Source organism: Ptiloglossa arizonensis, chromosome 4 (genome assembly GCF_051014685.1).
Source record: "Ptiloglossa arizonensis isolate GNS036 chromosome 4, iyPtiAriz1_principal, whole genome shotgun sequence".
Taxonomy (NCBI): domain Eukaryota; kingdom Metazoa; phylum Arthropoda; class Insecta; order Hymenoptera; family Colletidae; genus Ptiloglossa; species Ptiloglossa arizonensis.
In genome coordinates, this window is record NC_135051.1 from 10,103,698 (window position 1) to 10,125,476 (window position 21,779).

At 48.4% G+C, this 21,779-nt stretch overlaps 2 protein-coding genes and 1 long non-coding RNA gene across 4 annotated transcripts in view; 1 reads left to right on the forward strand and 2 right to left on the reverse strand.

The window, feature by feature from the left end:
* Positions 1 to 2,303: 2,303 nt before the first annotated feature.
* On the forward strand, positions 2,304 to 3,595 carry LOC143145617 (uncharacterized). Its single transcript, XM_076309152.1, has 3 exons — positions 2,304 to 2,741; positions 2,863 to 3,047; positions 3,247 to 3,595. The coding sequence occupies exons 1-3, from the start codon at positions 2,692 to 2,694 to the stop codon at positions 3,504 to 3,506; spliced, it is 495 nt and encodes a 164-aa protein (XP_076165267.1). The 5' UTR covers positions 2,304 to 2,691; the 3' UTR covers positions 3,507 to 3,595.
* A 346-nt stretch (positions 3,596 to 3,941) lies between these two features.
* Positions 3,942 to 4,618, reverse strand: LOC143146356 (uncharacterized). The gene is made up of 3 exons (XR_012991918.1): positions 4,323 to 4,618; positions 4,143 to 4,251; positions 3,942 to 4,050 (listed from the first exon to the last, which is right to left on the reverse strand). It is a non-coding gene; the product is annotated as an uncharacterized LOC143146356 (long non-coding RNA).
* A 720-nt stretch (positions 4,619 to 5,338) lies between these two features.
* The window catches only part of LOC143145350 (atrial natriuretic peptide receptor 1), a 30,885-nt gene continuing 14,444 nt past the window's right edge, over positions 5,339 to 21,779 (reverse strand). For both annotated transcript variants that reach the window (XM_076308654.1, XM_076308655.1), the window contains 16 exons: positions 21,635 to 21,773; positions 21,364 to 21,445; positions 20,204 to 20,339; positions 19,564 to 19,641; positions 19,275 to 19,352; positions 18,903 to 19,007; positions 18,013 to 18,259; positions 16,673 to 16,831; positions 11,197 to 11,273; positions 11,037 to 11,128; positions 8,090 to 8,239; positions 7,746 to 7,938; positions 7,439 to 7,613; positions 7,227 to 7,325; positions 7,041 to 7,132; positions 5,339 to 6,901 (listed from right to left, as the gene is read on the reverse strand). In XM_076308654.1, coding sequence (XP_076164769.1) covers positions 6,269 to 6,901; positions 7,041 to 7,132; positions 7,227 to 7,325; positions 7,439 to 7,613; positions 7,746 to 7,938; positions 8,090 to 8,239; positions 11,037 to 11,128; positions 11,197 to 11,273; positions 16,673 to 16,831; positions 18,013 to 18,259; positions 18,903 to 19,007; positions 19,275 to 19,352; positions 19,564 to 19,641; positions 20,204 to 20,339; positions 21,364 to 21,445; positions 21,635 to 21,773 — 2,535 coding nt within the window. In that variant the 3' untranslated portion in view covers positions 5,339 to 6,268. The remainder of the gene's footprint in view (positions 6,902 to 7,040; positions 7,133 to 7,226; positions 7,326 to 7,438; positions 7,614 to 7,745; positions 7,939 to 8,089; positions 8,240 to 11,036; positions 11,129 to 11,196; positions 11,274 to 16,672; positions 16,832 to 18,012; positions 18,260 to 18,902; positions 19,008 to 19,274; positions 19,353 to 19,563; positions 19,642 to 20,203; positions 20,340 to 21,363; positions 21,446 to 21,634; positions 21,774 to 21,779) is intronic.

Sequence of the window (21,779 nt, forward strand, 5' to 3'; positions counted from 1 at the left end):
TACCGCGAGACCACTGAACCACCGATTTGTCGTCCCCGCCCCACTCCCGAGTCTCCCTCTCCCGAGACCGAGAGTACGTATTTACACGAACACGCTATCGATACAAGGACAGCGGTGCTTTACTCGGTCCTCCCTAGGTGGCCAGCAGACGACCGTCGCGCCGTGCCGCGCCTAACGCGGTTTCTTCAAATTCCGCCTCGTCGCCTTACCATCCGTTGCGAACTCGTACAATTTTTCTATTCGATGAAATTTAAACGCGTTTCGAAAGATTAAACTTTTTTCGCCTTTTTCGCTTTAGAAAATTATTCGTACTTAAAAAGATAATATCTGTTCTCCGTTTATCGGCAAGTTAACGTTAACGTTACTCCGTGCAATTTTCGTGCATTGAAAAATAAGTAGACTACCACTATACGAGAACTGAGTCTCTTAAATAACTAACGACGATAGTATTGCATTTCATGGTCGATGAATAAATATCGTTTTACTCGTCCTGCGATGTTCCGACCAAAGAAGAAGCTTTGGTCGGTAGGTCCGCGCTCACCTACCGACAAAGTTAATCGTCCGCGGAATCGTATTAAGATCGTATTAATAGCAGATTTACAGGCCGCGTTCGTTCGCGTTGCGAACACACATTTCAGCTCCATCGAGATTCCAAGTTATCCGAAATGCCTCTCTACGCATAGAATCGCGTTACGTACGAATCGTAAACGCAATTATTTATTTACGGTGAAACGCACGCGAGATGACAGGCTTGCGACGCTTAACCGAGTCGATAAAGATACGCCGGTACCGGGTTTACGGTTCTGGACATAATACGTCCCGCGGACCAAGCGTCCTCAGCGTCCTCAGCGTCCTCAGCGTACCAGAGACCAACGGTTAACCCGAACGAAGGCGGAGCAGATACATAAATCGTTGTTGCGTTCTCCGTTGGGAGCGTCATCCTTGACGAAGGACGAGGAGTCCCCCGACGAGAGGGTCGAACCGTACCAAGGTCGATCACCTTGTCGAAAAATCGGCCCCGATCGAGTTTTTTCCTCGTCCTTGTCGCGCCCCCTTGTTTTCGAGGGAACGAGGGGGAGAACGGAGGAGGAGCGAAACGATTACGCGTTTACGATCCGGGTCTCGGATCGCTCGCTACCTGCTTCGCGGAGTCGGAGGTGAAAATATATGGCTGGACGATCGGGAAGCGTTCGATCGAGTATCGCTGCTGGATACACTGGATAGACGGGGGCGCCGGAGAAGAGGAGAACCGGAGAAAATTAAACGAGCCGGGCACGTGGTAAGGGAAGAAGGGGAAGAAGAAGCCGTAAGAGGAAAAAGAGGGTTCAAGGACGAGAAGACGGAGGATGGAAGAAGCGCGTTTACCGTAGTAGGACTGGTCACCGCGCGGGGGGTCGGTGCACAGCCCGGAGCAGTTCCATAGGATGCGAGTACTGTCTCGGTCGCATAATCCGAGCACCGAATCCGAGTACCGAATCCGAAACCGAAACCAGTTTCTGCTCCGTGGCTCGGCGAGACCGTCCTCTTCGACACGGCCCTCGCCCTTCTTTCGAATCTAGCGCGTTCGGAGGGGCTTTCAAAGGAATCGAGTCTGTCTTTCTCTAACGATCTTTGGAAACGAGGTATGCGCGTAACGCATGCCCACCCGGGACATTTCGTTCCGTCCGTAAAAGACAAAGTAACCACCGGTGGGCGTTTGCCTTCGAACCTTCGAGGTCCCCGTGGTGGGGACTGTTCGCAATTTATACGCGCATTGAGCACTTACCGCTGGCCCCGAGTGCAACGATATTTATTACAGGCAATATTTTTTATTTATTATTTGCGGAAATGTGTAACTACGCGTGCAGCGACGATAGTTGCGAAACTAATAATAATTTCAACGAAGCGAACCCCGTACCGGGAAGCTCGACGCGATAACTGGTCCGGTTCGGTTCGCCTCGTAAATCGTAACGCCTGTTCCCGATAACCCGTCGTGCGATCGATTTTACGGGAAATCGATCGAGACGGAGATGCGTACCGGTACCGCAACTGCGCGCTGGAAAAATATTCGTTGCGAACCATCGATGGCCTCGACCGAATCGACCCAATCGACCGAATCGATTGATCCCGTGCTCGCGCCCTTTCCAATGCGCGTTCCGTAGATAACCCTGCGCCCTCCCTGTTATCGGTCTCCGGTATACGTCGGGTGTTTCTTCGTAACTTGATTCGGGATGCAGCGATCGATCGAACGAGAAGAGAAGATCGAATCGACTCGTTTCGATAGAGCGGCGTGGAGACCGTTCTCGTGCGCGGGTGAACCCCCAACGTCCGATATCTATTGAACTAGACATCTCGAATCCGAGCATGCGAATTATTTATCGTACCGCGCGCTATTCGTTCGCGCAACCATCGATAAAACGTGTACGCAGTTTATTACACCGCGAGTACTAAACACGTGCACGCGCGACCGTGTGGCTACGCGATACAAAGAAGATAGGGAAAAGTAAACGTTCGAAACGAGGCATAGTCCGTCGTTCGATAGACGGATCAAAGGGGGAAAACGATTCTAGCGCGGCGTTCCACCGCCACGTATGTATCTCTACGTCGCATTCGCACGGTTTTGCGTCGCGTGGCTCGAACGTTCTTCGTCGATCCGAAATAAACGAGAAAAGAATACCACCGGGTAAGGTTGGATAAACGCGAGAAGGAAAGATGAGGGGACGATTCTGCGTCGCGTCTCTGTTCGCAGCGCTGTTGTGCAGGTTAGTCGATCCGTTACGACCGAGTGGCGCTACGCCAGCGATAAATTTACGAACTACGCAACCTTTCCCCCGATTTCCCACACGTGGGAACCGATTGTTAAACGCGACATTTTTGCGACAGTGGATTCATCGAGCAGCGAGGTGTTTCAGGGATGGATTGGTTGGCTGGACTGACCGAGAATATCGACCAGCTGAACAGAAACATCCAGCATAACGTCCAACAACTGAACCAACAAGTGCAGGAAACGGTGCAGAGCAACTTGGCCCAGGTCCATCGAGCTACGGAGAACCTGGACAGGGAACTGGGTAAGCGATCGGTTTCCTACGTCTCCCCTGCGCACGGGCCTCCGATTTTTTCCATCGGAACCGACTTTTCGTCGCCGTCTCAAAATCCCTGAAACGCGCGTTCACTTTCACTAGCGAAAACGCTAGAAACACGTTCTCTCGGTTTCTCAAGGCGACCGCGTGGCGCTTTTGCCAATGATTCCGTTCGATCTCGTTACAGCGGCTGGGAGCGTGCAGACGATCGGTGGCAACAACGTCGTTTTGACGAATAACGACGGAACGAAGATCGTTCAATCGGGTCGCACGTCCGACGGTAAACAATACGTCCGCGAGAGCACGGACAAAATCGTCGGTGATACTCTTCGACATGTCGATCGAATTTACGATCCCGCCACAAAAACTTCCAGAGTCTACGGCTACACCTTGAATCTGAAGGATCTTACCGCCAAGCCTGTACCGATCGACGATGCCAACGCATAAACAATGAGAGAACGCTATCGCCGCACTCGTCCTGCTCGACGAGTATCGAGACCCTTACTTTGCTTCCAATAAAGAATCGTTCGCATGTAGGCAGCTGTTGTTTTAATAGCGTCGAAACAATCGTCCCTCTTCTTTTCCCTGATCAAGTGTTTTCCTTCCTCGAATCGAAGGGATCCTGTTGGAGAAAACCGTGTTACGGTGGTGTAGCGTAAACGTTTCACGAATATGCGTGTCAAAGTGGCGCCGTGAGGAGCGAGAGATTGCACCCGTGGTGCCTTAAATGGAAATGCCTCTGGCTTGTCCTCGATCGCGATCTTTCTCCTCCCATTTTCTTTTCGCGACTGCCCCACCTCCTCCTCCTCCTCCTCTCTTTCTCACTCCCTAACCGCTCTCTCGTCCAGTCCCGTTTCGGTTTTTTCTCCGTTACTTTCTTTTGCTCCCGATAGTCGTCGTTCGAGTCGCGTCGCACCGCTAATTTTCAACGCTGTCGCGTGCCGCGTTCTCTTCGCTCCGGACCAGTGGCAGTATACCGGGTGAACTATTCCTATTAACGGTTATTAATGATATTATTCCCCGTAAAAAGGAAATCCCCTCCCTCCTTTTTATTCGTTACAAATATCGCGGAATTGTATGTACCTTGGTTTCATATTTATTCTTATTTACTTTCTAAGAATGCGTTGCTTTGCCGTGAACCAGTGTCGAGCCGCAAGAGTTATATTTGTACGAAACGGTAACCCTACACGCTCTGTAAGAGAAAACACCTACGTTTTGTAATCTTATCGATTTCGATGCAAGGATTCAATATATATACATTACCAGAGTTCCATGTCTCGATAAAATCTTTGCTTTTTTTCGAGACTGGTGTTTCAATTCCCATAGAGCGGTCCGTTCTACGTCTCCGCTGTGGGTCGCGTACGCGAAGAAGAGTTACCGACAAGTATGGTGCATCCTGAACTCTGCAACCAGCGTTACATAGTGCACAGCGGGTTGCATAGAACCCGGAGGCGACCTACATCCGTATATAAGCGACGGTTTCCACTATTTTTGGAGTTTCGTTCGTTCTCTGGTGTCCCTCGAGTGTATCCGTTGCCGTGATCGCCACTCCTGATCGATTCACGAGTCGAAGATACAAGAATCAACGGAATCGATTCGAACAAAAATGTTTCGGCAAACATTTCCTTTATACGTTTTGTGCGCTCTCTGCCACGGTCGCTCCTTATCCATCGATCTCACGAGTGAGTAAATCTAATTAATTTTTGTTAGCGCAGTAAGTATCAAAAAGTGTCTCAACGTACCGTGGAAACCCTCTTTCGTCAAACAGGAAGACGAATTTCTATAAATCTATCGTTCTATTAAAATAGACTCCTATTTTTGACGTATTGCTGCTACGTAGATAAAATCTTGGATCTTCCGGTTTCTTTAGACGGAGCGGAACATCAATTTCGGGATTTGAAACTCGTGCGCACCGTTTCGACTGCAACTGTAGGTGAAAGAAACGATACGGTAAGATATCGCGTACGATAAAAAATAAAATTAAAATATTTAGATACCGTCAGCTTATCCAGAATGTCGTGGATCGTACTACGAAGTAGGTCGCTGCGAGTATCTCGCCAAATTTTTCGCAAAAGAGTACTACTCGAACTTGGAGCACGCGATCAATTACTCGTGCACGATCACTCAGGTACGTCGGCGTTTGTTGCACCAGTGTTGAGCACAGAACAAGAGAGGATTCGACCAACGCTTTTCCGCTCGTTGCTAGTACGTAAGAAACAAAATGATTCAGAAACAGAACGCATCGTTTTAACGCGTGCAGGCGCGGGAACAACACCGAGTGACTTTCAAAAACGATGAAACTTTATTTCCCGGAATATCGACCGGGTACATCGTTAAAAGAGATTGACACGAATAGAGAGAAATTCGATCGTTAAGAGGCGCCGTGGGTCGAATCGCGACACGGTGCACGATTCCCGTACTTTCTTTTTGCCGCGCATCGAGCGCGCTAGCGAAGCGTTTTTTTATCGGGGGGTGGTCCCCTCGCCCGAAGCTCCGTCGCTCGACAGGTTGGGTTTCCCTAGACACGAGGCCCAGCCTCTGATTCGCTATAACACTTCTGTACACCGATGCCTAACTTTAACTCGTCGTAAATATATAATCTATTTCTTCTCCTTTTCTCTTCCAACATAGAAACGACGCGCGTGGGCTCAATCCCCCGCTTCGAATATCTCGCACATCCTCGCCTCCTGCGCGATAGATCGGATACATCAAATCGCCGATTCTTCCAATCTACTCGACTTGAGCGCACGCGCAACAAAAATAATAACTCCGCGGACACGATTCCCTTTAAAGCGCTGGTCCTCGAAATTGTATCGACACGCTGCCCAGAAGACGGATCTACGTTTTGCGAGCTGCTCGGAGCCCCCTCGCTCCGCCCCGGAGGAACCAAGGGTTACGAATTTCTCGCGTAAAGAGGGAAGGGGTGGGAGGGGAGGAGAACGAACGGAAACTATTTTCGCGGATGCAAGGAAACTCGCCTCTCCCCCTTTGTTCCCCGGGTGGAGGCCGAACAGCGATTCCGTGTTCCCCGGAAATTTCTTAATTTTACTTCGAAAGGCATTCTTTCGAACGAGTGGACCCAAAGTGTCGATCGGGTTCGCCCGATCGGAGCTCGCTGCTATTCTATACGAAACAACGATACACGTATTAGGAATGAAATCGGTTCATCGTCGGGACGTCTCGAGACGATTCTTGGACGATGCTTGGAGCTAAACTCGCGGGAGAGGCGTCGCGGTTACAAGTAGGGGGGCGTTGGGTCCACTCTCCGTGTGATTGGGCAGACTCTCGCCAGCCTGATAGGATCGCCGAGCTTGCGGTACCGTGTTGCTCGACGTCGAACCGACGGGGACTCTGTTACGCGACGGAGAACCATCGCCGACGGTACTGCTGGATATCGTGCGCGAACGAGCGACGAACTGGCCCCCATTGCTACCATCGACGTCACCCTCGTTGGCCACCTTTCGACTTGGACTCTGCTGTCGAAGCTGCTGACCCATTTGCTGGGTAGATTGGAATCGTGGTTGCTCTTGGAGTTTTTGGGTGGCTCGGTGATTCGTGTTCTGCTCCTGGGAAATTTGTTGAGTCGTTTGGGACGATCGTTTCTCTTGGGGCTTTGGATTCGTGGCTACTCCGGACGTGGCCGGAACCGGGGCGGTGATTACGGTCGTAGTAGGGGACGTCGTTGTCGGCGCCACCACAGAAATCGTTGTCATGGTTGCCGGAGCTTCTATCGCTGCCGAGGCTGCGGTGATCGATGGCGTGGGCAACGTGCTCGCTGGCTGGACATTGTTGTTCGTTGACTTTTCGCCAGTCAGCCAGTAGGTGGTCATCTTGCCCTTGCCCTGCGCGTAAAAGTGTACGAGAATGAAACTTTGTCGGAGAGTATTCTTTGAAGAACGGAAGGAGGTTCTAGCAGTGACCTTTATTCCCCAGATTTCTCACTGCAATCCGCAAGTATCGAGGGTTTTGGGGAAGCCTCACCTTTAGATTGACCTCTCCTCTGCAAACCAGTTCGAACGTGCCAAACGTGTCCAAGATCTCCTTAGTCTTCGGGCTGACGTGGATCATTAGAGCTGCAGACGGGAGAACGTATTCGAAGGATGCTCTCGTAACGACACAAATCGACGTAAATCTCTTAAGCGACACATAGGTGAACCGCACAATTACCTTCTCCGTTGCTCTCCATTCTGGAAGCTGTGTTGACGGTGTCCCCGAAGAGACAGTACCTGGGCATCTTCAGACCGACTACTCCAGCTACGCAGGGTCCTGGAACGTGCAACACGGACGAGGAATCGAGTAGTAAACGCAAACATTTAGGAGCGTTGGGAATTGAAATAAATCCGGTGAAAGAAAAGAGAGGAGATTGGTATAGATTTTACCAGAATGCATTCCAATTCGAAGTTTCAGCTGCTCGCTCGGTCTATGGCGAATACTGAAGGTCATCACGGTGTCTCTTAACGCCAAGCTCATCCTCGCGATCTCTCTGGCGTGATTCGTTCCATTTCTTACGGGCAATCCCGATACTACCATATAAGCGTCCCCTATTGTCTCCACCTGGAAAGGAAACAATAAATAAACGAATCTTTGATGGGCAAACGATGGGAAAAATGACAAAGATAAAACACCGCGCAAGCTCGAAACGTGGGAGCGGTGCTACGACGATATCGCGAACCGAATTGGACTCACTTTGTAGACGTCGAAGTTCTCGATGATGGAATCAAAGCACGTGTAAAGATCGTTGAGTAAATCCACCACCTGGAGAGGCGTACTCTCGGCCGATAATTGAGTGAATCCTACGATATCGCTGAAGTAGATGGTCACTTGATCGTAAGTTTCGGCTATTACGCTCTGACCGAGTATCAATTGAGACGCGACGGACCTGAAAATTACGTAAAAGCCAACATTTTAAGACAACCCACACCACGGAGTTCACTTTGGTGTACAAAACGTGGCCCCTGGTGATCTCCAGACTCGTAACCGACGAAGAAAAGAAACCTCGAAAAATTCGATCGTATTATCCGGGAGCTCACCTTGGCAATAACTGATAGAGAAGCTCCTCGCATTTTCGTTTCTCCTCGAGGTAATCCGCTGTTCGCTCAGCCACCAGAGCCTCCAAGTTGGTGGCGTATTGCGTCATGCGAGAGAGCAAATTGTCCATGATGTTGCTGCTCTCGTGGTCTCTGAAACCCAGCGAGCGATTCGAAAAAATTCGCCTCCTCGTGTAATTGGAACTCGTTTACGCGGTAAAGAAAAAGCGTGGAATTAAAAGCAAAAACTTCCAAGCTCTGGTTCAGAATTTCCTCTATTGCGCGACATTCTACGAAGAAAATTTTATTCGAGTCGATCGAAAGATTTTGTCATTTTTCGAAGGCCGATATATAGTTTAAAAGGCCAACTTTCTTTCTAATTTTAATCATAATGCGTTCATTGGATGTAACGATCGGCTGCTAAAAATTGAGGAACTTTTTACCGAATTTTATAAAACGATTCAGTCCTTGTAGATGCATGGTATACGTATCGTATCGTACTTGGAAAGAAACTTCTGTAAAACAATTGAGAAAGATATTGCGATCGTTCCAAGGATTTTAATGGTGTAATTTTTCGCTAAAAGTTTTCCATCGGTTGCACGAATCGTTTGGCACTCGTGGAGCAGAAAAGTGTAATCGTGGGTCGATTCGGGTACCGCCCGATTGGTGCTTAACGAGCCTCGGGTTAGCCGAGGCTGATCAGCGGGACACGGGGACACCTCGTCGACGGAAAATCGCGCTGAATTTAGCTCGTGAACGAAGCGGCACGGAAATGGAGGAAATTCCGGTACATCTGCGCAGTATCGCAGTGTCGCGCAACAGGGCGCTCGTATCGATCGATGAAACTGTTCGACACTCGAAGCGTTCGAAATGCTTGTAACTAATGAAAAGATACTCCAAGTGGTACTCGATAAATGTCAGTCGGTCGCGGGGGGTTCGACGAAACTTTCCATGCGATCGAGGGTGGCTCCAGACGCGTCGACACCCCCTTCAATTTTCACGATTTATTTGTTCGACGTCGATTCTACGATTAACGCCTGCCCCTCGACCTTCTTGAGAGCTTCGACGCGATCGAAGTGGGCCCCCTTGCGCCTAACCTTGAGTTCGAAAAATATATTTATCCATCTCTTCGATGTCCTCGATTTCTCAATTATCACCCATTTGTCTAGATTCGTAAAAGTTTCGACACGGTCGAAGGGGGGACCTGAAGGGGTCGAAGGTACACGTTTATTCGCGTCGTCGCGATTACATCAAAGAGAACGTGGTCAAGAAACTCGTGGTCCCAAGCGCCTAAGAAATTGGCGACCATCTCTCCCTCGATTATCGACCGATCGACGAACGGGGTCCAATGTTTCTCGAATTCTTCTCGAGCAAGAGGCCATCGTAGGTCCTACCCACTTGGCACAGAACCTGACAACTATGCCAATATCAGAGGCGATCGACCCCGTAACAGAGACGTAGAAGCTAGCGAGAGGGGGGTGGAGGTGGTGGAGGGGTGGAGGGGACTAAGAATTTCTCTCAGCCATCGAGACCTAGCCATTTAACCCTTTAACCTCGATGCATGCCTCGGGTCTTTTTCGACCCATAGTGTCCTACCACTTGAAGCTATTGCAGTAGATACGACTCCTACAGTCCTCTCGTTGCATTATAAAATTAAAAACACGAGTTCCAAGCATTTGGAACATTTTTCATCCACGGAGCGTAGCGGTCAAAGGGAAGAATGCTTCGAGATTAGGGAAGAAAGAATTTAACGATGATTTCTGCACGAGAGATGCTTTCCAGCGCGTTGTTTACGATTGCTTCCACCAACTAGTGGTAAGTAATTCCAGCTTCATCTTGGAAGATTGGAGACTGGTCCAATTTAAGTTGGAAACATTTGTCGAGGATACACACAATTGGCTAAAAGTTCAAGACCAACTTTCTACTACATTTCTTAACACAATTAGTGGAAGGTAACTTTAACGGTTTTGTTGATTTAAGAAATGTTCACTGATTACTTTATTATCGTTTCTCGTTGTTTCGTTCAGAAATTTCCGTGTAAGAAGCTATTCGACGGTTGGGAAATACCAACGTCGAAAGAGCACTCGTGGAAGCTGCTGAACGAACACTGGAAGACCGTTGCTGGAGATACGATCGAAAAATTAATTCAAAGGATGTCTGGAATTGTTCCAGGAGAGGCAAGGAAATCCAGAGAGGGATATTTCGAGAAAAGGACCGTTTAAGGAAACATAGTTGACTCGTGCGCGAACCGTGTACAGGATGTATCGAACGAAAGTGGCTACTTATGTAAAAAATATAAATTTTCCTACGAAAAGACGACCTTGAAAGAGCTCGACAAAAATTTTTCCCTAAAAAACATTCTCCACGACGGAGATATTTATTTGGACGATCCTGTCGAAGTAAAGTAAAACCCTTTAAATAACGAAAAGGAAACAATTCTCCATCGATATCTTTTAATAAAAAATACTGCATAATTTTATTTACGGTCCTAAACTTTTTGCCAGCAGTGCACGACCTCTTGGTCAAAATGGTTCCCTTTACAAGAGGTTCCAGTGAAAGCAAAGGGACGTCGTTAAAAAGAATCGCGCGGCAAATGTTCGTTCGTCGAACAATCGTGCAAATGAGACAGAGGGGCGGCGAAGGAACAAGGGGGGAACAAAATTTTATTTCGAGAAGAGAAATCGCTGTTCCACGACGCCACGAATAAACAGCGTAATCGACGACGCGAATAATCTTCAGCTTCGTAAAGGTTCCAGCAAGCCGCGTTAAAATTTTACGACCTCCGTCTCTGTCCCTCTCTCCAACTATTACCACCACGGCATGGATTTTTCACGGTTTCGTAAAGTTTTTTTCGTTTATTGAAACGCGCACGTTGCAACGTTTCTTTCTCTCCCTTTCCGGCCAGGGGAAAATGAAAAAAAATAATGCAAAGAGTTATTTGTTTACTCACTTGTTAATTTTTCGTATCGTTTGTTTCAGTGCGGAAAAGTCCGGTCTGTCCGCGGCGTCTTCGGCCCAACATCGTCTCATCAGTGTCGCCACCTATCGAGAATCGAGAATCGTTATTCGTCGATCGATCGATCCGATCGCCGAGGAATTTGAAAGCTTACCACCTCCTCTGCCGAAGATTCGTCGATCGCGGGCCTCATCGGGGATCCTCCGCCCCTTTTCACCCCCTCCACGATTTCTGAAACAGACCTCGTCAGAAACAGACTTTCCTCGGAACTTTTTCAATCTCGTCGCCGATCGGAAAAAAACTGAACAGGGCATACTGTTTGCGCGCAATGACGCACAGTAGAAAGATGAAATCGGGCTTCGAGAATATAGGCACAGGGGTGCGTGACTTCGAAGTCACGTGGAGAGTTAGAGCAAGTTGACCCGTTGAACAATGGCACTGGTTGTTCTTTATAGTTACATCGAACGAACTGAAATACTCGCGAACATTGAAATAACGTTACTGTCGTTAACAGATGCTGCGAAACAACGAGTACACCGAGAAACTGAAATATTTCGAGTTTTCTTTGTGTCGGAACAAACGTCGAGGACATCCTTAAATATAGACACCTGTGGGTGGAAGCAGTGTCGAGTTCGAAGCAGTGTCGCTGATACAATTAAACTGGGAGCTTCTCTCGAACTACCAGACGCGGATGTATCCCGTGGATAATAATGTGTGTCGTTGGGAAAGGAAAGTACAAGTTTAATTGCTACGAAGACGAATTACGGTCTTCCATCTTGAAATACACCCTCGATATTCGTGCAAACTGTAAGAAAGTAGAAATATTCGATAGTTTGTCAGTGTACTTGATATTCGCTAACGACGTTACCGTATATTTAAACGTTTACGAATATTATTTGTCAGTTTAAGTAGTAAAGGCAGTAACCACCATGGTATTCGATGTGTTAATTATGTTAATCTTTCGGCCGGTTCGTTGGCGATTCGTTGGTTTCGATCGCGCACACGTCGGCCGAATCACGTCTCTTACCACTTGCTCGCGGCTTTCAGTGGAACGAGTCTCGGTTGCTCGAACGGCGCGCGCGTGCACTTCGAGATTTAAAATTTATAGACCCTGAGCTTGGGAAACGGTGCTTCCCTGCTTCTACGAAAGGAGAAAGATGCGAACCAAAGAATTTCAATCCCCTAACATCGACCAGAAAAATTTAGTCCAACGTTTGGCTCAAATTCTCTACGACTCGAACATTGCGCGTCACAGATCGCCAACAATTATCGAAGAGCATACCGAGTCGAAAAATTGTTGGAAAAATGTTACAAACCCAATGCCAAACGAAAAGTTACATTTTCTGAACAACGTTTCTCTTTTTCTTCGTAACCTTGGCAAATTTTCGTTACCGATATTAAAGTATTACTATTGCTCACATTTTACTTAGTCGGTCGTCAGTGACCGTCACGAGACTCCACGCCTTAAATAAACATTGATCGGGGGAAAAAGCAACGACAGTAAATCGGATAAGAAAAGTCCAATACATCGAACGAGAACGAGGTCTCCGTGAATCACCGCTACAAAGGAACTCTGCTGAATCGTTAAATTCTGTAAACGGGACTATTACTTCCGTTTAAAATTCCACTCGCGTCTACGTTGCTCACGGGACAACAGAGTTTCTTTTTTCTCCTTTCGGGACGAGAATCGATCGATTCGCGCGCGCGTGCACCCGGAGCAAAATTTGGACAAAGTTCCGAGACCCGAAGCCGGTTGAAAGCCACGTAGATCCAACCGGGGAACGATGTTATTATTCCGAAGGTTTTACCGTCCAACCACGCGATATAAATTCAAAACGATTGCGAAACGGATACGAAACGACCGAGAATCCAGGAAGCGTTGCACAAAGTAAAATAATGGATCCCATTAGCCTGGAAAGACGCGAATAGACGAGGAAACTCGCGATAGCAGTGGCCAGAGTTCGGATGACCGATAACGCGTGGTAAAAATTGACGGTAGCTGCTGAGGCGAGGATGAGCATTGACAATGCTCAATTCGCGCGGATCAAATTGACAAGGTGAGGACCGAACGAAGGGACGAGAGAGCAAAAATGGAAAATCCATCTCCGTATTGCGTCCCAGACTCTTGGAACAAAGGAGAAACGCGATCGTATTTCCGAGTCATTGTAAGAGAAGCGAAAGAGCCCTCTCGACCTAAAGAGTCCTCGTCGTGTCGCTGTACGGGCACCACCATGAGTTCTACACCGACACGTTATGTTAAAGAATGCCAATCGCCGATACGAATAAATAAAATTGCAGAAAAATCGTGAGAGACGAGACGGAAAGGAGTTTTCGAGCACCCTGTACCTTTGTGATGGACATCCCTTACGCCGACACTGTGACAAAGCCTACCAATTGTCCAGATAAATAAATAGAAAATAAAAATAAGTGTAAAAGACTCGGTGGAAAGGAATTTTCGACCAGGCTGTAACCTAGGGGTGAGTGACCGCTACCTCTCAGCGGAAGGAAATTGAATTCATTCGTCTAGGGGATGAAGGGAGAGATAAAGATTGAACCTACTATTGTGCCTGTACAGGTCCTCCAAGAAGGCGTTGCAACTCTCGCAGTTGAGGGTGCAGTGGGGCCTACGGACCTCGAGCAAGGGGCTAACGGCCCTTCGAGGACTGGCCCCGCCATCGGGGCTCGCACCAGGTATCGCTGGCAACGTCAGGCTACTCGTGCTCGACGATTTGCTTCTCTCCGCCATTTCTCCACCCTTTTCCTATCTCTCCCGATTATCTATCTGTTTTATGCACCGACACCCTTGTGATTTCGCTGCTTCATCCTCGACTTGGGTTCTCTCTCTCTCCCTCTCTCTCTCTTTCTCTCTCTCTCCCCCTCGTACTGTCTACTACTTGGTAGAATGAACACCGACTCATTCTACTCGCGAAACTTACTACGGACAGACTCATTCTACTAATTCTATTCGCGAGGCTTACTACGGACGAACTCATTTTACTCGTTCTATTCTCTCTAATACTCACATTTGTCACATTCTCTCTCTCTCTCTCTCTCTCTCTCTCTCTCTCTCTCTCTCTCTCTCTCTCTCTCTCTCTCTCTCTCTCTCTCTCTCTCTCTCTCTCTCTCTCTCTCTCTCTCTCTCTCTCTCTCTCTCTCTCTCTCTCTCTCTCTCTCTCTCTCTCTCTCTCTCTCTCTCTCTCTCTCTCTCTCTCTCTCTCTCTCTCTCTCACACACACACACACACACACACACACACACACACACACACACACACACACACACACACACACACACACACACACACACACACACACACACACACACACACACACACACACTGTTGTTCCACCTACGTATTTCTTTTTCACGCGCAGCTTCGATGAAGGAGAGAGAGACCAATCGGGATACAGGACGGAAGATCCACGTATTCGAAATCTCTCGTCGTCGCGGGCGTTTAAACGTTATCGTCTCCACGGTTAATCGTTTAATCGATGGGAACTACACGCGAGCGGAGTTACCCCGGAATGCGTGCATCCCTCGACGGAGTTAATTCGACCTGGATTTCCGCGTACGGGGTTTCAAATTGTACAAACTGTCCACGCAGAGGAGAGGGTGGGAAGGAGGGGGGTAAATATCAAGTCTGGCGCAAAATTATCCGGATCGAATTCCCCTCTCGACGACGTCACGACGCTTTTGCAGGTCGAGGGAGGTCCTCGCGATTTACCCTCAACCCCTACGTCACGGAAACCCCCGTGAAACGCTCAAAGCGATCGACTCGAAGACCTCCTTTAAAGCCGCCCTGGGGCATAGATCGATACGCGATTTTCCGAAACTTTTCACCCGGAGCTTTTCTCCAAACTCCGACCGGTACGAGGATCGATCCGAGGACTTCGATTTAAGATCAAAGATCTGCGTCCATGCACGCGCCGATCCAAGTCTCGAGTAACCTTGGAAAATTACCTTTTCACGAGCCAAAAATCGAAAGAAAGCCGAGCAAGTCCGATTACTCGCGATCGATCTTTCTTGAAAATTCAAATTTATAGAACAGCGAGAGTCCAAGTACTCGTAGTGGATAATTGCCAGTATCGAGGATAGTTGAACGATTCAAGGACGAACTTCCGAAAGAGATTCGAAGAATCACGATCATTCGGAACGCGAGAATTCCAATTACTCGCGGTTAACCACTCGTGGAAATTGCCAGTATCGAGCGTGAAACCGCGTCACTCGATACGTTCTCGAGGATGTACGACGTATTAATGTTTTTTTTAAACCATCTCGGAATTTTCAAAGGGTCGTCCAACTCGTGTTTATTTTTCCTCGTTTGCGCAACGCGAACGAACGCTCGTTGTTTCCGAAAAAGTTCGACGAACGCGGAAAGCACGCACGACGTTTTCGCAACGGGGCAAGGGACGATCGAACCCGCTCCCCTCCCCCATCCCCAACGAATTACCAGCAACCAATATTTAAAACGAAACTTTCGTATATTTTTAATAAACGGTGATTGCTGTACTATTTCATTTTCCGAGACTATCCGACCCTCCCTCCTCCTTTTTCCGAAAGGCGTGCTAAAAGCAATCAATTAACCGCCGGATCTCGGATACGGAATCAGGGTAATTGGCTACGAAAAAGACTGGAGTAGAAAAAGGGGTGAACTGGTACGAGTGGGAGCAAAGGGTGGTAGGGTGGCAAAGGGGATGAATATCGAACAAAAAGGAAAATCGGGCCGCGCAAATGAGGACGGTCGAACGATTCGTAAACACAAGCACGTATCGAGACGGACGGGGCACGGAATCGCGCAATCACGCAGTCACGCGGTCACGCAGTCCCGCGGTCACGCAGTCACGCAGTCACGCAGTCACGGAGTCACGGAGTCACGGAGACACGCAGTCACGCGGTCGCACAGTCACGCAGGCACGCTCCTTTCGGCAAACCGCCGAGGTTGGGCTAATTAAACGACCGGTGGAAGCCGAGAACCTACCGCGTCCTCTCCCTCCCCGCGGCGTATTATTAGAGCGTCGCCTCTGCCATAACCGAGTATCGGTGATTTCGCGTGCCGATGCAGGATTACGAACTCGAGAGAAGCGAAGAAAGAAGAATAAGCGAGAGCGAGAGGAGGACGAGCGACAGAGAGGGATTAGAAGAGAAGCGACAACGAAGCAGCGCGCGCGAAAACCCGTGTGCGTTCCAGGACGCGTGAAAGCTTCGACTGAGCTTTCAACCCCCGTCTCGAAACGCTCCTAGCCTACTTGTGGCACGTTCCATCCTGTCATCGATCCTGCCCGCGAACCGTCGAGAGCCGAGCTTCCGAGAATTCGTAAACTACCTTACCGAGCCATCACCGCGTTCAACGCCTTTCCGATTCCCCGATGTAGCTTCCACGCGTCACACGGTCGGTAAGACTGTTTTCTCGAAGGAGCTGGAGAGTCTGCTTTACCGATGAACATTTTACAATTCGTACAACGGTCGATAACAGCGAGAAATCAACTTACGCGTCCTCTCGTTCCCGATTTAACGGGAAATTCGACGAATTTTTCCACCCTTTTCCGCTCGTTCCGTATTACTGCGCGTCCCCGAAGACCCGGTAGGACACGTGTACTCGGTGACGAGGTTTATTCGTAAGAACGACTTACCCCTCGGGGAGAGATAACAGTTTTCGCCCAAGTAGAACGGTCCCTGGCGCACCACGATCTCGTGAACGATCACGGCGAAACTGTACACGTCCCCTTTTTGAGTACCCTCCGGCGACCGTCTCTCCATTCTCAGTAACTCCGGAGCTGTCCACAGCTGCTCTGTGCAAAACGAACATATTTCACTGTCTTACGATCACGATGGTCCTCGATTCCGTTACCTTTTATCTTTTTAATCGAATGCCCCTAATACATTCCTTTTTTTATCGTACGAATACATATTTCGAGACTAATTTCCTTCGAGAAGAAAAATTTTCCTCGCTTACCGTTTGCAAGAAAAACATTGCTCGCATCACCACCGCGAACATCCTATATCGGTTTTTTCTAACAAATGCGACTGCGCGCTCCCCAAGGGTATTCCTTTGGTCCTATCGTTCTATCGTAAAGTTAAAAACACGAGTTCTATACATTCGGTACGTTTTTTATCTCTCGAGAGTGCAGTCGAACGGAGCAACGCCCTAAGGTTCAACTACACACGTATACGGTGAAATCGTGTCGGAAGGAACGCGCACAGGTGTGGGAGAAAGAAAAATCGGTCCTACAAAGAACGATGTTTCAACGATCGGGCCGAGCAAAAACTACTCAACACTGCGCACGCTTACCGTAGAACGTTACTGTACAATAGTAACAACGTTCAATTACTTACGACTGTTTACGATTTCTTAGAAATGTGCACTAATCGAAGATTTTCAACACTTTTCAATGTCACCTCTGCAACGGTAAAGACTGCCAAGAAAGTCAGGATCGCTTATTTTTTTATGTTTTCGAGAATTCCGTGAATGTTATCGAGCCACGAGTACGCGTGGAAAGGCTCGACGGTAAAAGTCGTAAACAAAATGACAAAAACGTTTTAAAAAGCACGTTCTACGGTTGGAAGATCCCCTCGATCTAGGACCGATGTTTCTTTCTCCCTGCGACGGATGGTATCTCGTACGTGTTCACAAATACCGGTGAAAGTTACGTGCATTTCGACCCTCGCTATTTCCACGCGTTGATAGACGAAAACACGTGTGCGAATACTCGCATACTCGCATACTCGTAGATAACGCGAGTACAACCTTGTACGCGCGAAACGAGCTCGAAGCTCCGATGATCGCGCACACGGTACGTTTCCAAAGATAAGCGACCGAACTTTGTGAAAAGTGGGGGTTCCATTTCGCCTAACGAGGTCTCCACGTGTTCTAAATTCCCTTATAGGAAGTCCGTTCGAGTCGTCTTTAAACTTCGAAAGGTGTAATTTCCAGCGGAACGGTGACTCCGAGACGAACGAAATTTCAACTCACTTCTCCAGTAGGCGTAACTGTCCTTGTCCGCGTCGGCGTCGCAGGGGTTCACCTTTCTTAGCTCGTGGAGGCCGAAGTCGGTGATCTTGAGGACGAAACGCGAGTCCACCACGCAGTTGGAGGACTTTAAGTTCCCGTGGCTCTTCAGCTCGGAAGCATGCAGATACGCCATGCCCCGCACGATGTCGTGTATCAACGATCCACGAAACACACGATCCAACTTCATTTGCTCGCTCTCCAGAATATCCTGTCGCGAAAAGAAAAACAAATCATCGGGCACGAATGGATCCGGAAAACTTGCCCGCGCGCCGAGCGCGAATACTAGGCCGAGCTCGTACGTGCCACAGCCCTTTCGATTGAAAACCATTGCCACCAAAGAACGAAACTTTAATCGTGGAATTCGATTAGATTTTTAATCGAGCTCGGCAACCAAGCCGGACACGGAAACTCTATCGGACCCGAACGCAAACTTCATCCCGATTGGCTCCTCTCGTCCACGTGCTCGAGTAGAGAAACCACGAAGAGCGAGACGCAGGCTGGATCGAGAACGATTTTTTTCTCCCCGTAACCGATGGGTGAATTAAATTTGCTTCTATCGCGGATGATGGGATTTCCAACAACCTTTGCGACGATGATATTCTCTCTCTTTCTCTCTCTCTCTCTCTTTGCTAGCCGATAAACCGAAAGAATTATCAAAGGTAACCTCGAGTTGTAGAGAAAGAATCAACCATCGACCGAAAAGTCCTTCAAAATCGCAACGTCCACGAAGCAACTTGTACCGTACACCGGTTACGGTAAATAATCGAATAATAATCGTTCGGGCGAGCAACTCGCGACTCGCGACTCGCGACGACTTTTGCCAACTACTCGGTGAACATATATCGACGAACCTGAAGGGATCCCCTGGGACAGTACTCGGTCAAGAGGCAGCAGTGCGGTGGCTCCACGCACGCACCGTAAAATCGTACCAAATGATCGTGTTGCAGGTCCTTCATCTGTGCAAGAGGAAAAGTTACGGGCGTAGAACTATTATCTCGAAATACAAACGACGAGGAAAAGCGACAACGAGGATATACCCGAGTACCTTCTACCGCGACTCGACGATCCGTAGTTTCAACAAGACGGGCAAGTTCTCGACTAACTTTTCCCTTCGTCGTTTCTTTTCCTTTTTAACGAACGAAACCGCAACGTCCCTCGTTTCGCGGATAGCTCGTTTGTAAATGTCAAAAGCAAACGTCTCGATTCGAGACGACGTTACTCACCCTCTTTAATTCGAGCAACAAGGGTCGCGAGATTTCCACCTTGTCCCTTGGTATCAATTTTATGGCGACTTTAGAGTTCTGCAATAAATCGTACTTTTACCCTGGAGGTAGAAACATTCGTCGAAGCATTTCTCGCTTCACGATTGCGCGAAGTAGCGGCGATCGATTGTTAAGGACAAATTCTAAAGTCCCGAATAAATATTTATGTCGATCGTTTCGCGTCAACGAGCCACTTCTAACGGTTAATTCTCCGACTCGAGAGTCGCTTTACTGTCGTTAAATGTCGAACCTTGTAAATACCCGTTGGAACGTATGCGTTTTTGTCCAGCTCGTCCGGTAGACTCACGTTCTCCTCCAAGTATATCGTCTGCAACGAGAAAACAAAGAAAGCAAGCGTGTACAGGGTGTCCCGTAATTCGTTTCACAAACGAGTTCCGTTTTATTTCGAGACATAAAATCACCCTGAGCGCGTTTCGCTCACCAATTACGGAACACCGTGTAGACGATCGGTCGTTACGATACGTGGATTATTTTTCTCCGGTTCGTTGTCAATTGCGCGCGCGACAGAACTTATTACCCGATGATGTATATACGCCGTGGATTAATTCGCTGGTTCGTAGTCTCTCGGAGTAAATCGAATAAAAATATCGACGACCGGGGGTGTGTCGTTGAGAAAACATCGAAAAAAATTTGCAACGAGAAAATTCTCCTTTTTCGAAGAACCGTCTCGCGGTTCGAGCGGTACTCCGATGAAAAATAAAACGAATCGAATAAACTCGTTCCCCCTTCTCCGTCCCCGCGTCGCTTCGAATATCCGCCGGGAAGCGTAAAATCTAACCGTCTAACCGCTGGGAGATCCCATCCCCGATTCAGAGAGCAACTGGTTATCGCGCCACGAAACGCGTTATTATGCAATATTTTGTATTCACCAGCTGACTACCGCGCATCTTGTTCGCGATCAACGAGTACATGGAGCCTCTCGATTTCGCGTTCGGCACAAGGAGGATGTCGTTCCAGTGTACCTTCCATGTCATGGAAGCTATTTCCGCCTCGAGCTTAAAGTGCCTGCAAGACGAAAGCAAAGATTAGCGCGTCCCGGGGAAACGAATACCGTTGAGGATCAAACCCGTAGAAACGAGAAAACGAGAAAACGAGAAAACGAGTCTCCTCTGTGAGAAGAAGCATACGAACTTTTCTCCCTTCGAGTTACGGTCTCGAAAATGCGATACACGCAAGGAAAACTACAACGTCCGCTAGATTCCAGCCGATAGAAAGAACGGAAAAATAAAAAATACTTTTTTAAATTGTTTGCAGATTCAAATATTTTTACTCGATACTTTGAAACTTGTCGAAGTAACCTCCGAATGACCTTCGGTGGCATTCTTTTCGAGCGTCGCCGGTATCTCTTCGAATAAAACGCGTTACAGCCTATTCTGCGAGAAAAGCCAACGCAAGAAGCGAGACAGGGTCACGTCGCGACGCATCGCGTCGCCCGATTAACATTTTACGACCGGGCAACCCGTAAAGCCGCGAAACTTCGAACGCGCTTAAAACGATGAACTTGGTTGCGCGAACAACAAACTTTGGATCCGATTAAAGTTTCGAATCGGGCCGTAATTCGTACGAGACGGATAAAGAGCGAAACACGCTCGTCCTCCCGTGAAAGTTGAAACGATTTCGGCGAGCCGTTCCCTTGGATCCGCGAGACCGTGGACTTTGAATCGTAACGACCAAGCTCGAAGAAATATAACGGGTTTCCACCGCTCGGATAGGTCCTCCGTCTCTAAGCGCCTTACGTACCACCGATTCGAATACGGTGGAAAGATTCTGGCGCAAAAAAAAGAACCCCTCTGCTGCTGCTGCTGCTGCTGCTACTGCTGCCGCTGCCGCCAAGAAATTCTACCGTAAGAGAATGGTAGCGCAAAGAAAATCTTGCGTGAAAATATTCTAACGCGAGAGAAACGAGAACTAAAAGCGTAAAAATATTTCGGAAAAAGAAATTTTAGCGTAAGAAGAATTCCGGCGTAAAGAGTACCCATTGTAAAGAAACCCTAACGTTAAAGTATAATAAATTCCACATCCCACTTACCTGTATATAAAGACCGAGGCAACGACGAGCACAACGACGATCGAGCTCAACACCATGGAGAGTATCGCGTGAACTGGGAGAGCTGTCGAACAGAATTGATTCGTATGAAGGAGTTACAGTGCGATTTTCACGAAAAGACGACCGTTACGCGACGCGAGGGGACGCGAGGCGACGCGACGGGGTCGAAAACAATAAACGAAAAGGGTCGTGTTGCCCTCGAAACGGTAGAATCGGCGCGTGGCGCGCGATAAGATAATTTCAACGGACTCACAGTTGTCGGGACACAAGGAGCCGTCGAATCCGCAAGTGGGTGTGTCCGGCGGTGGCTCCGACCGACCACCCGACCAGTGAATTCTCTTCCCGGGGACGTACTCCAACGTTTTATTGGCACCGTAGTAATTGGCGACAATCTACGG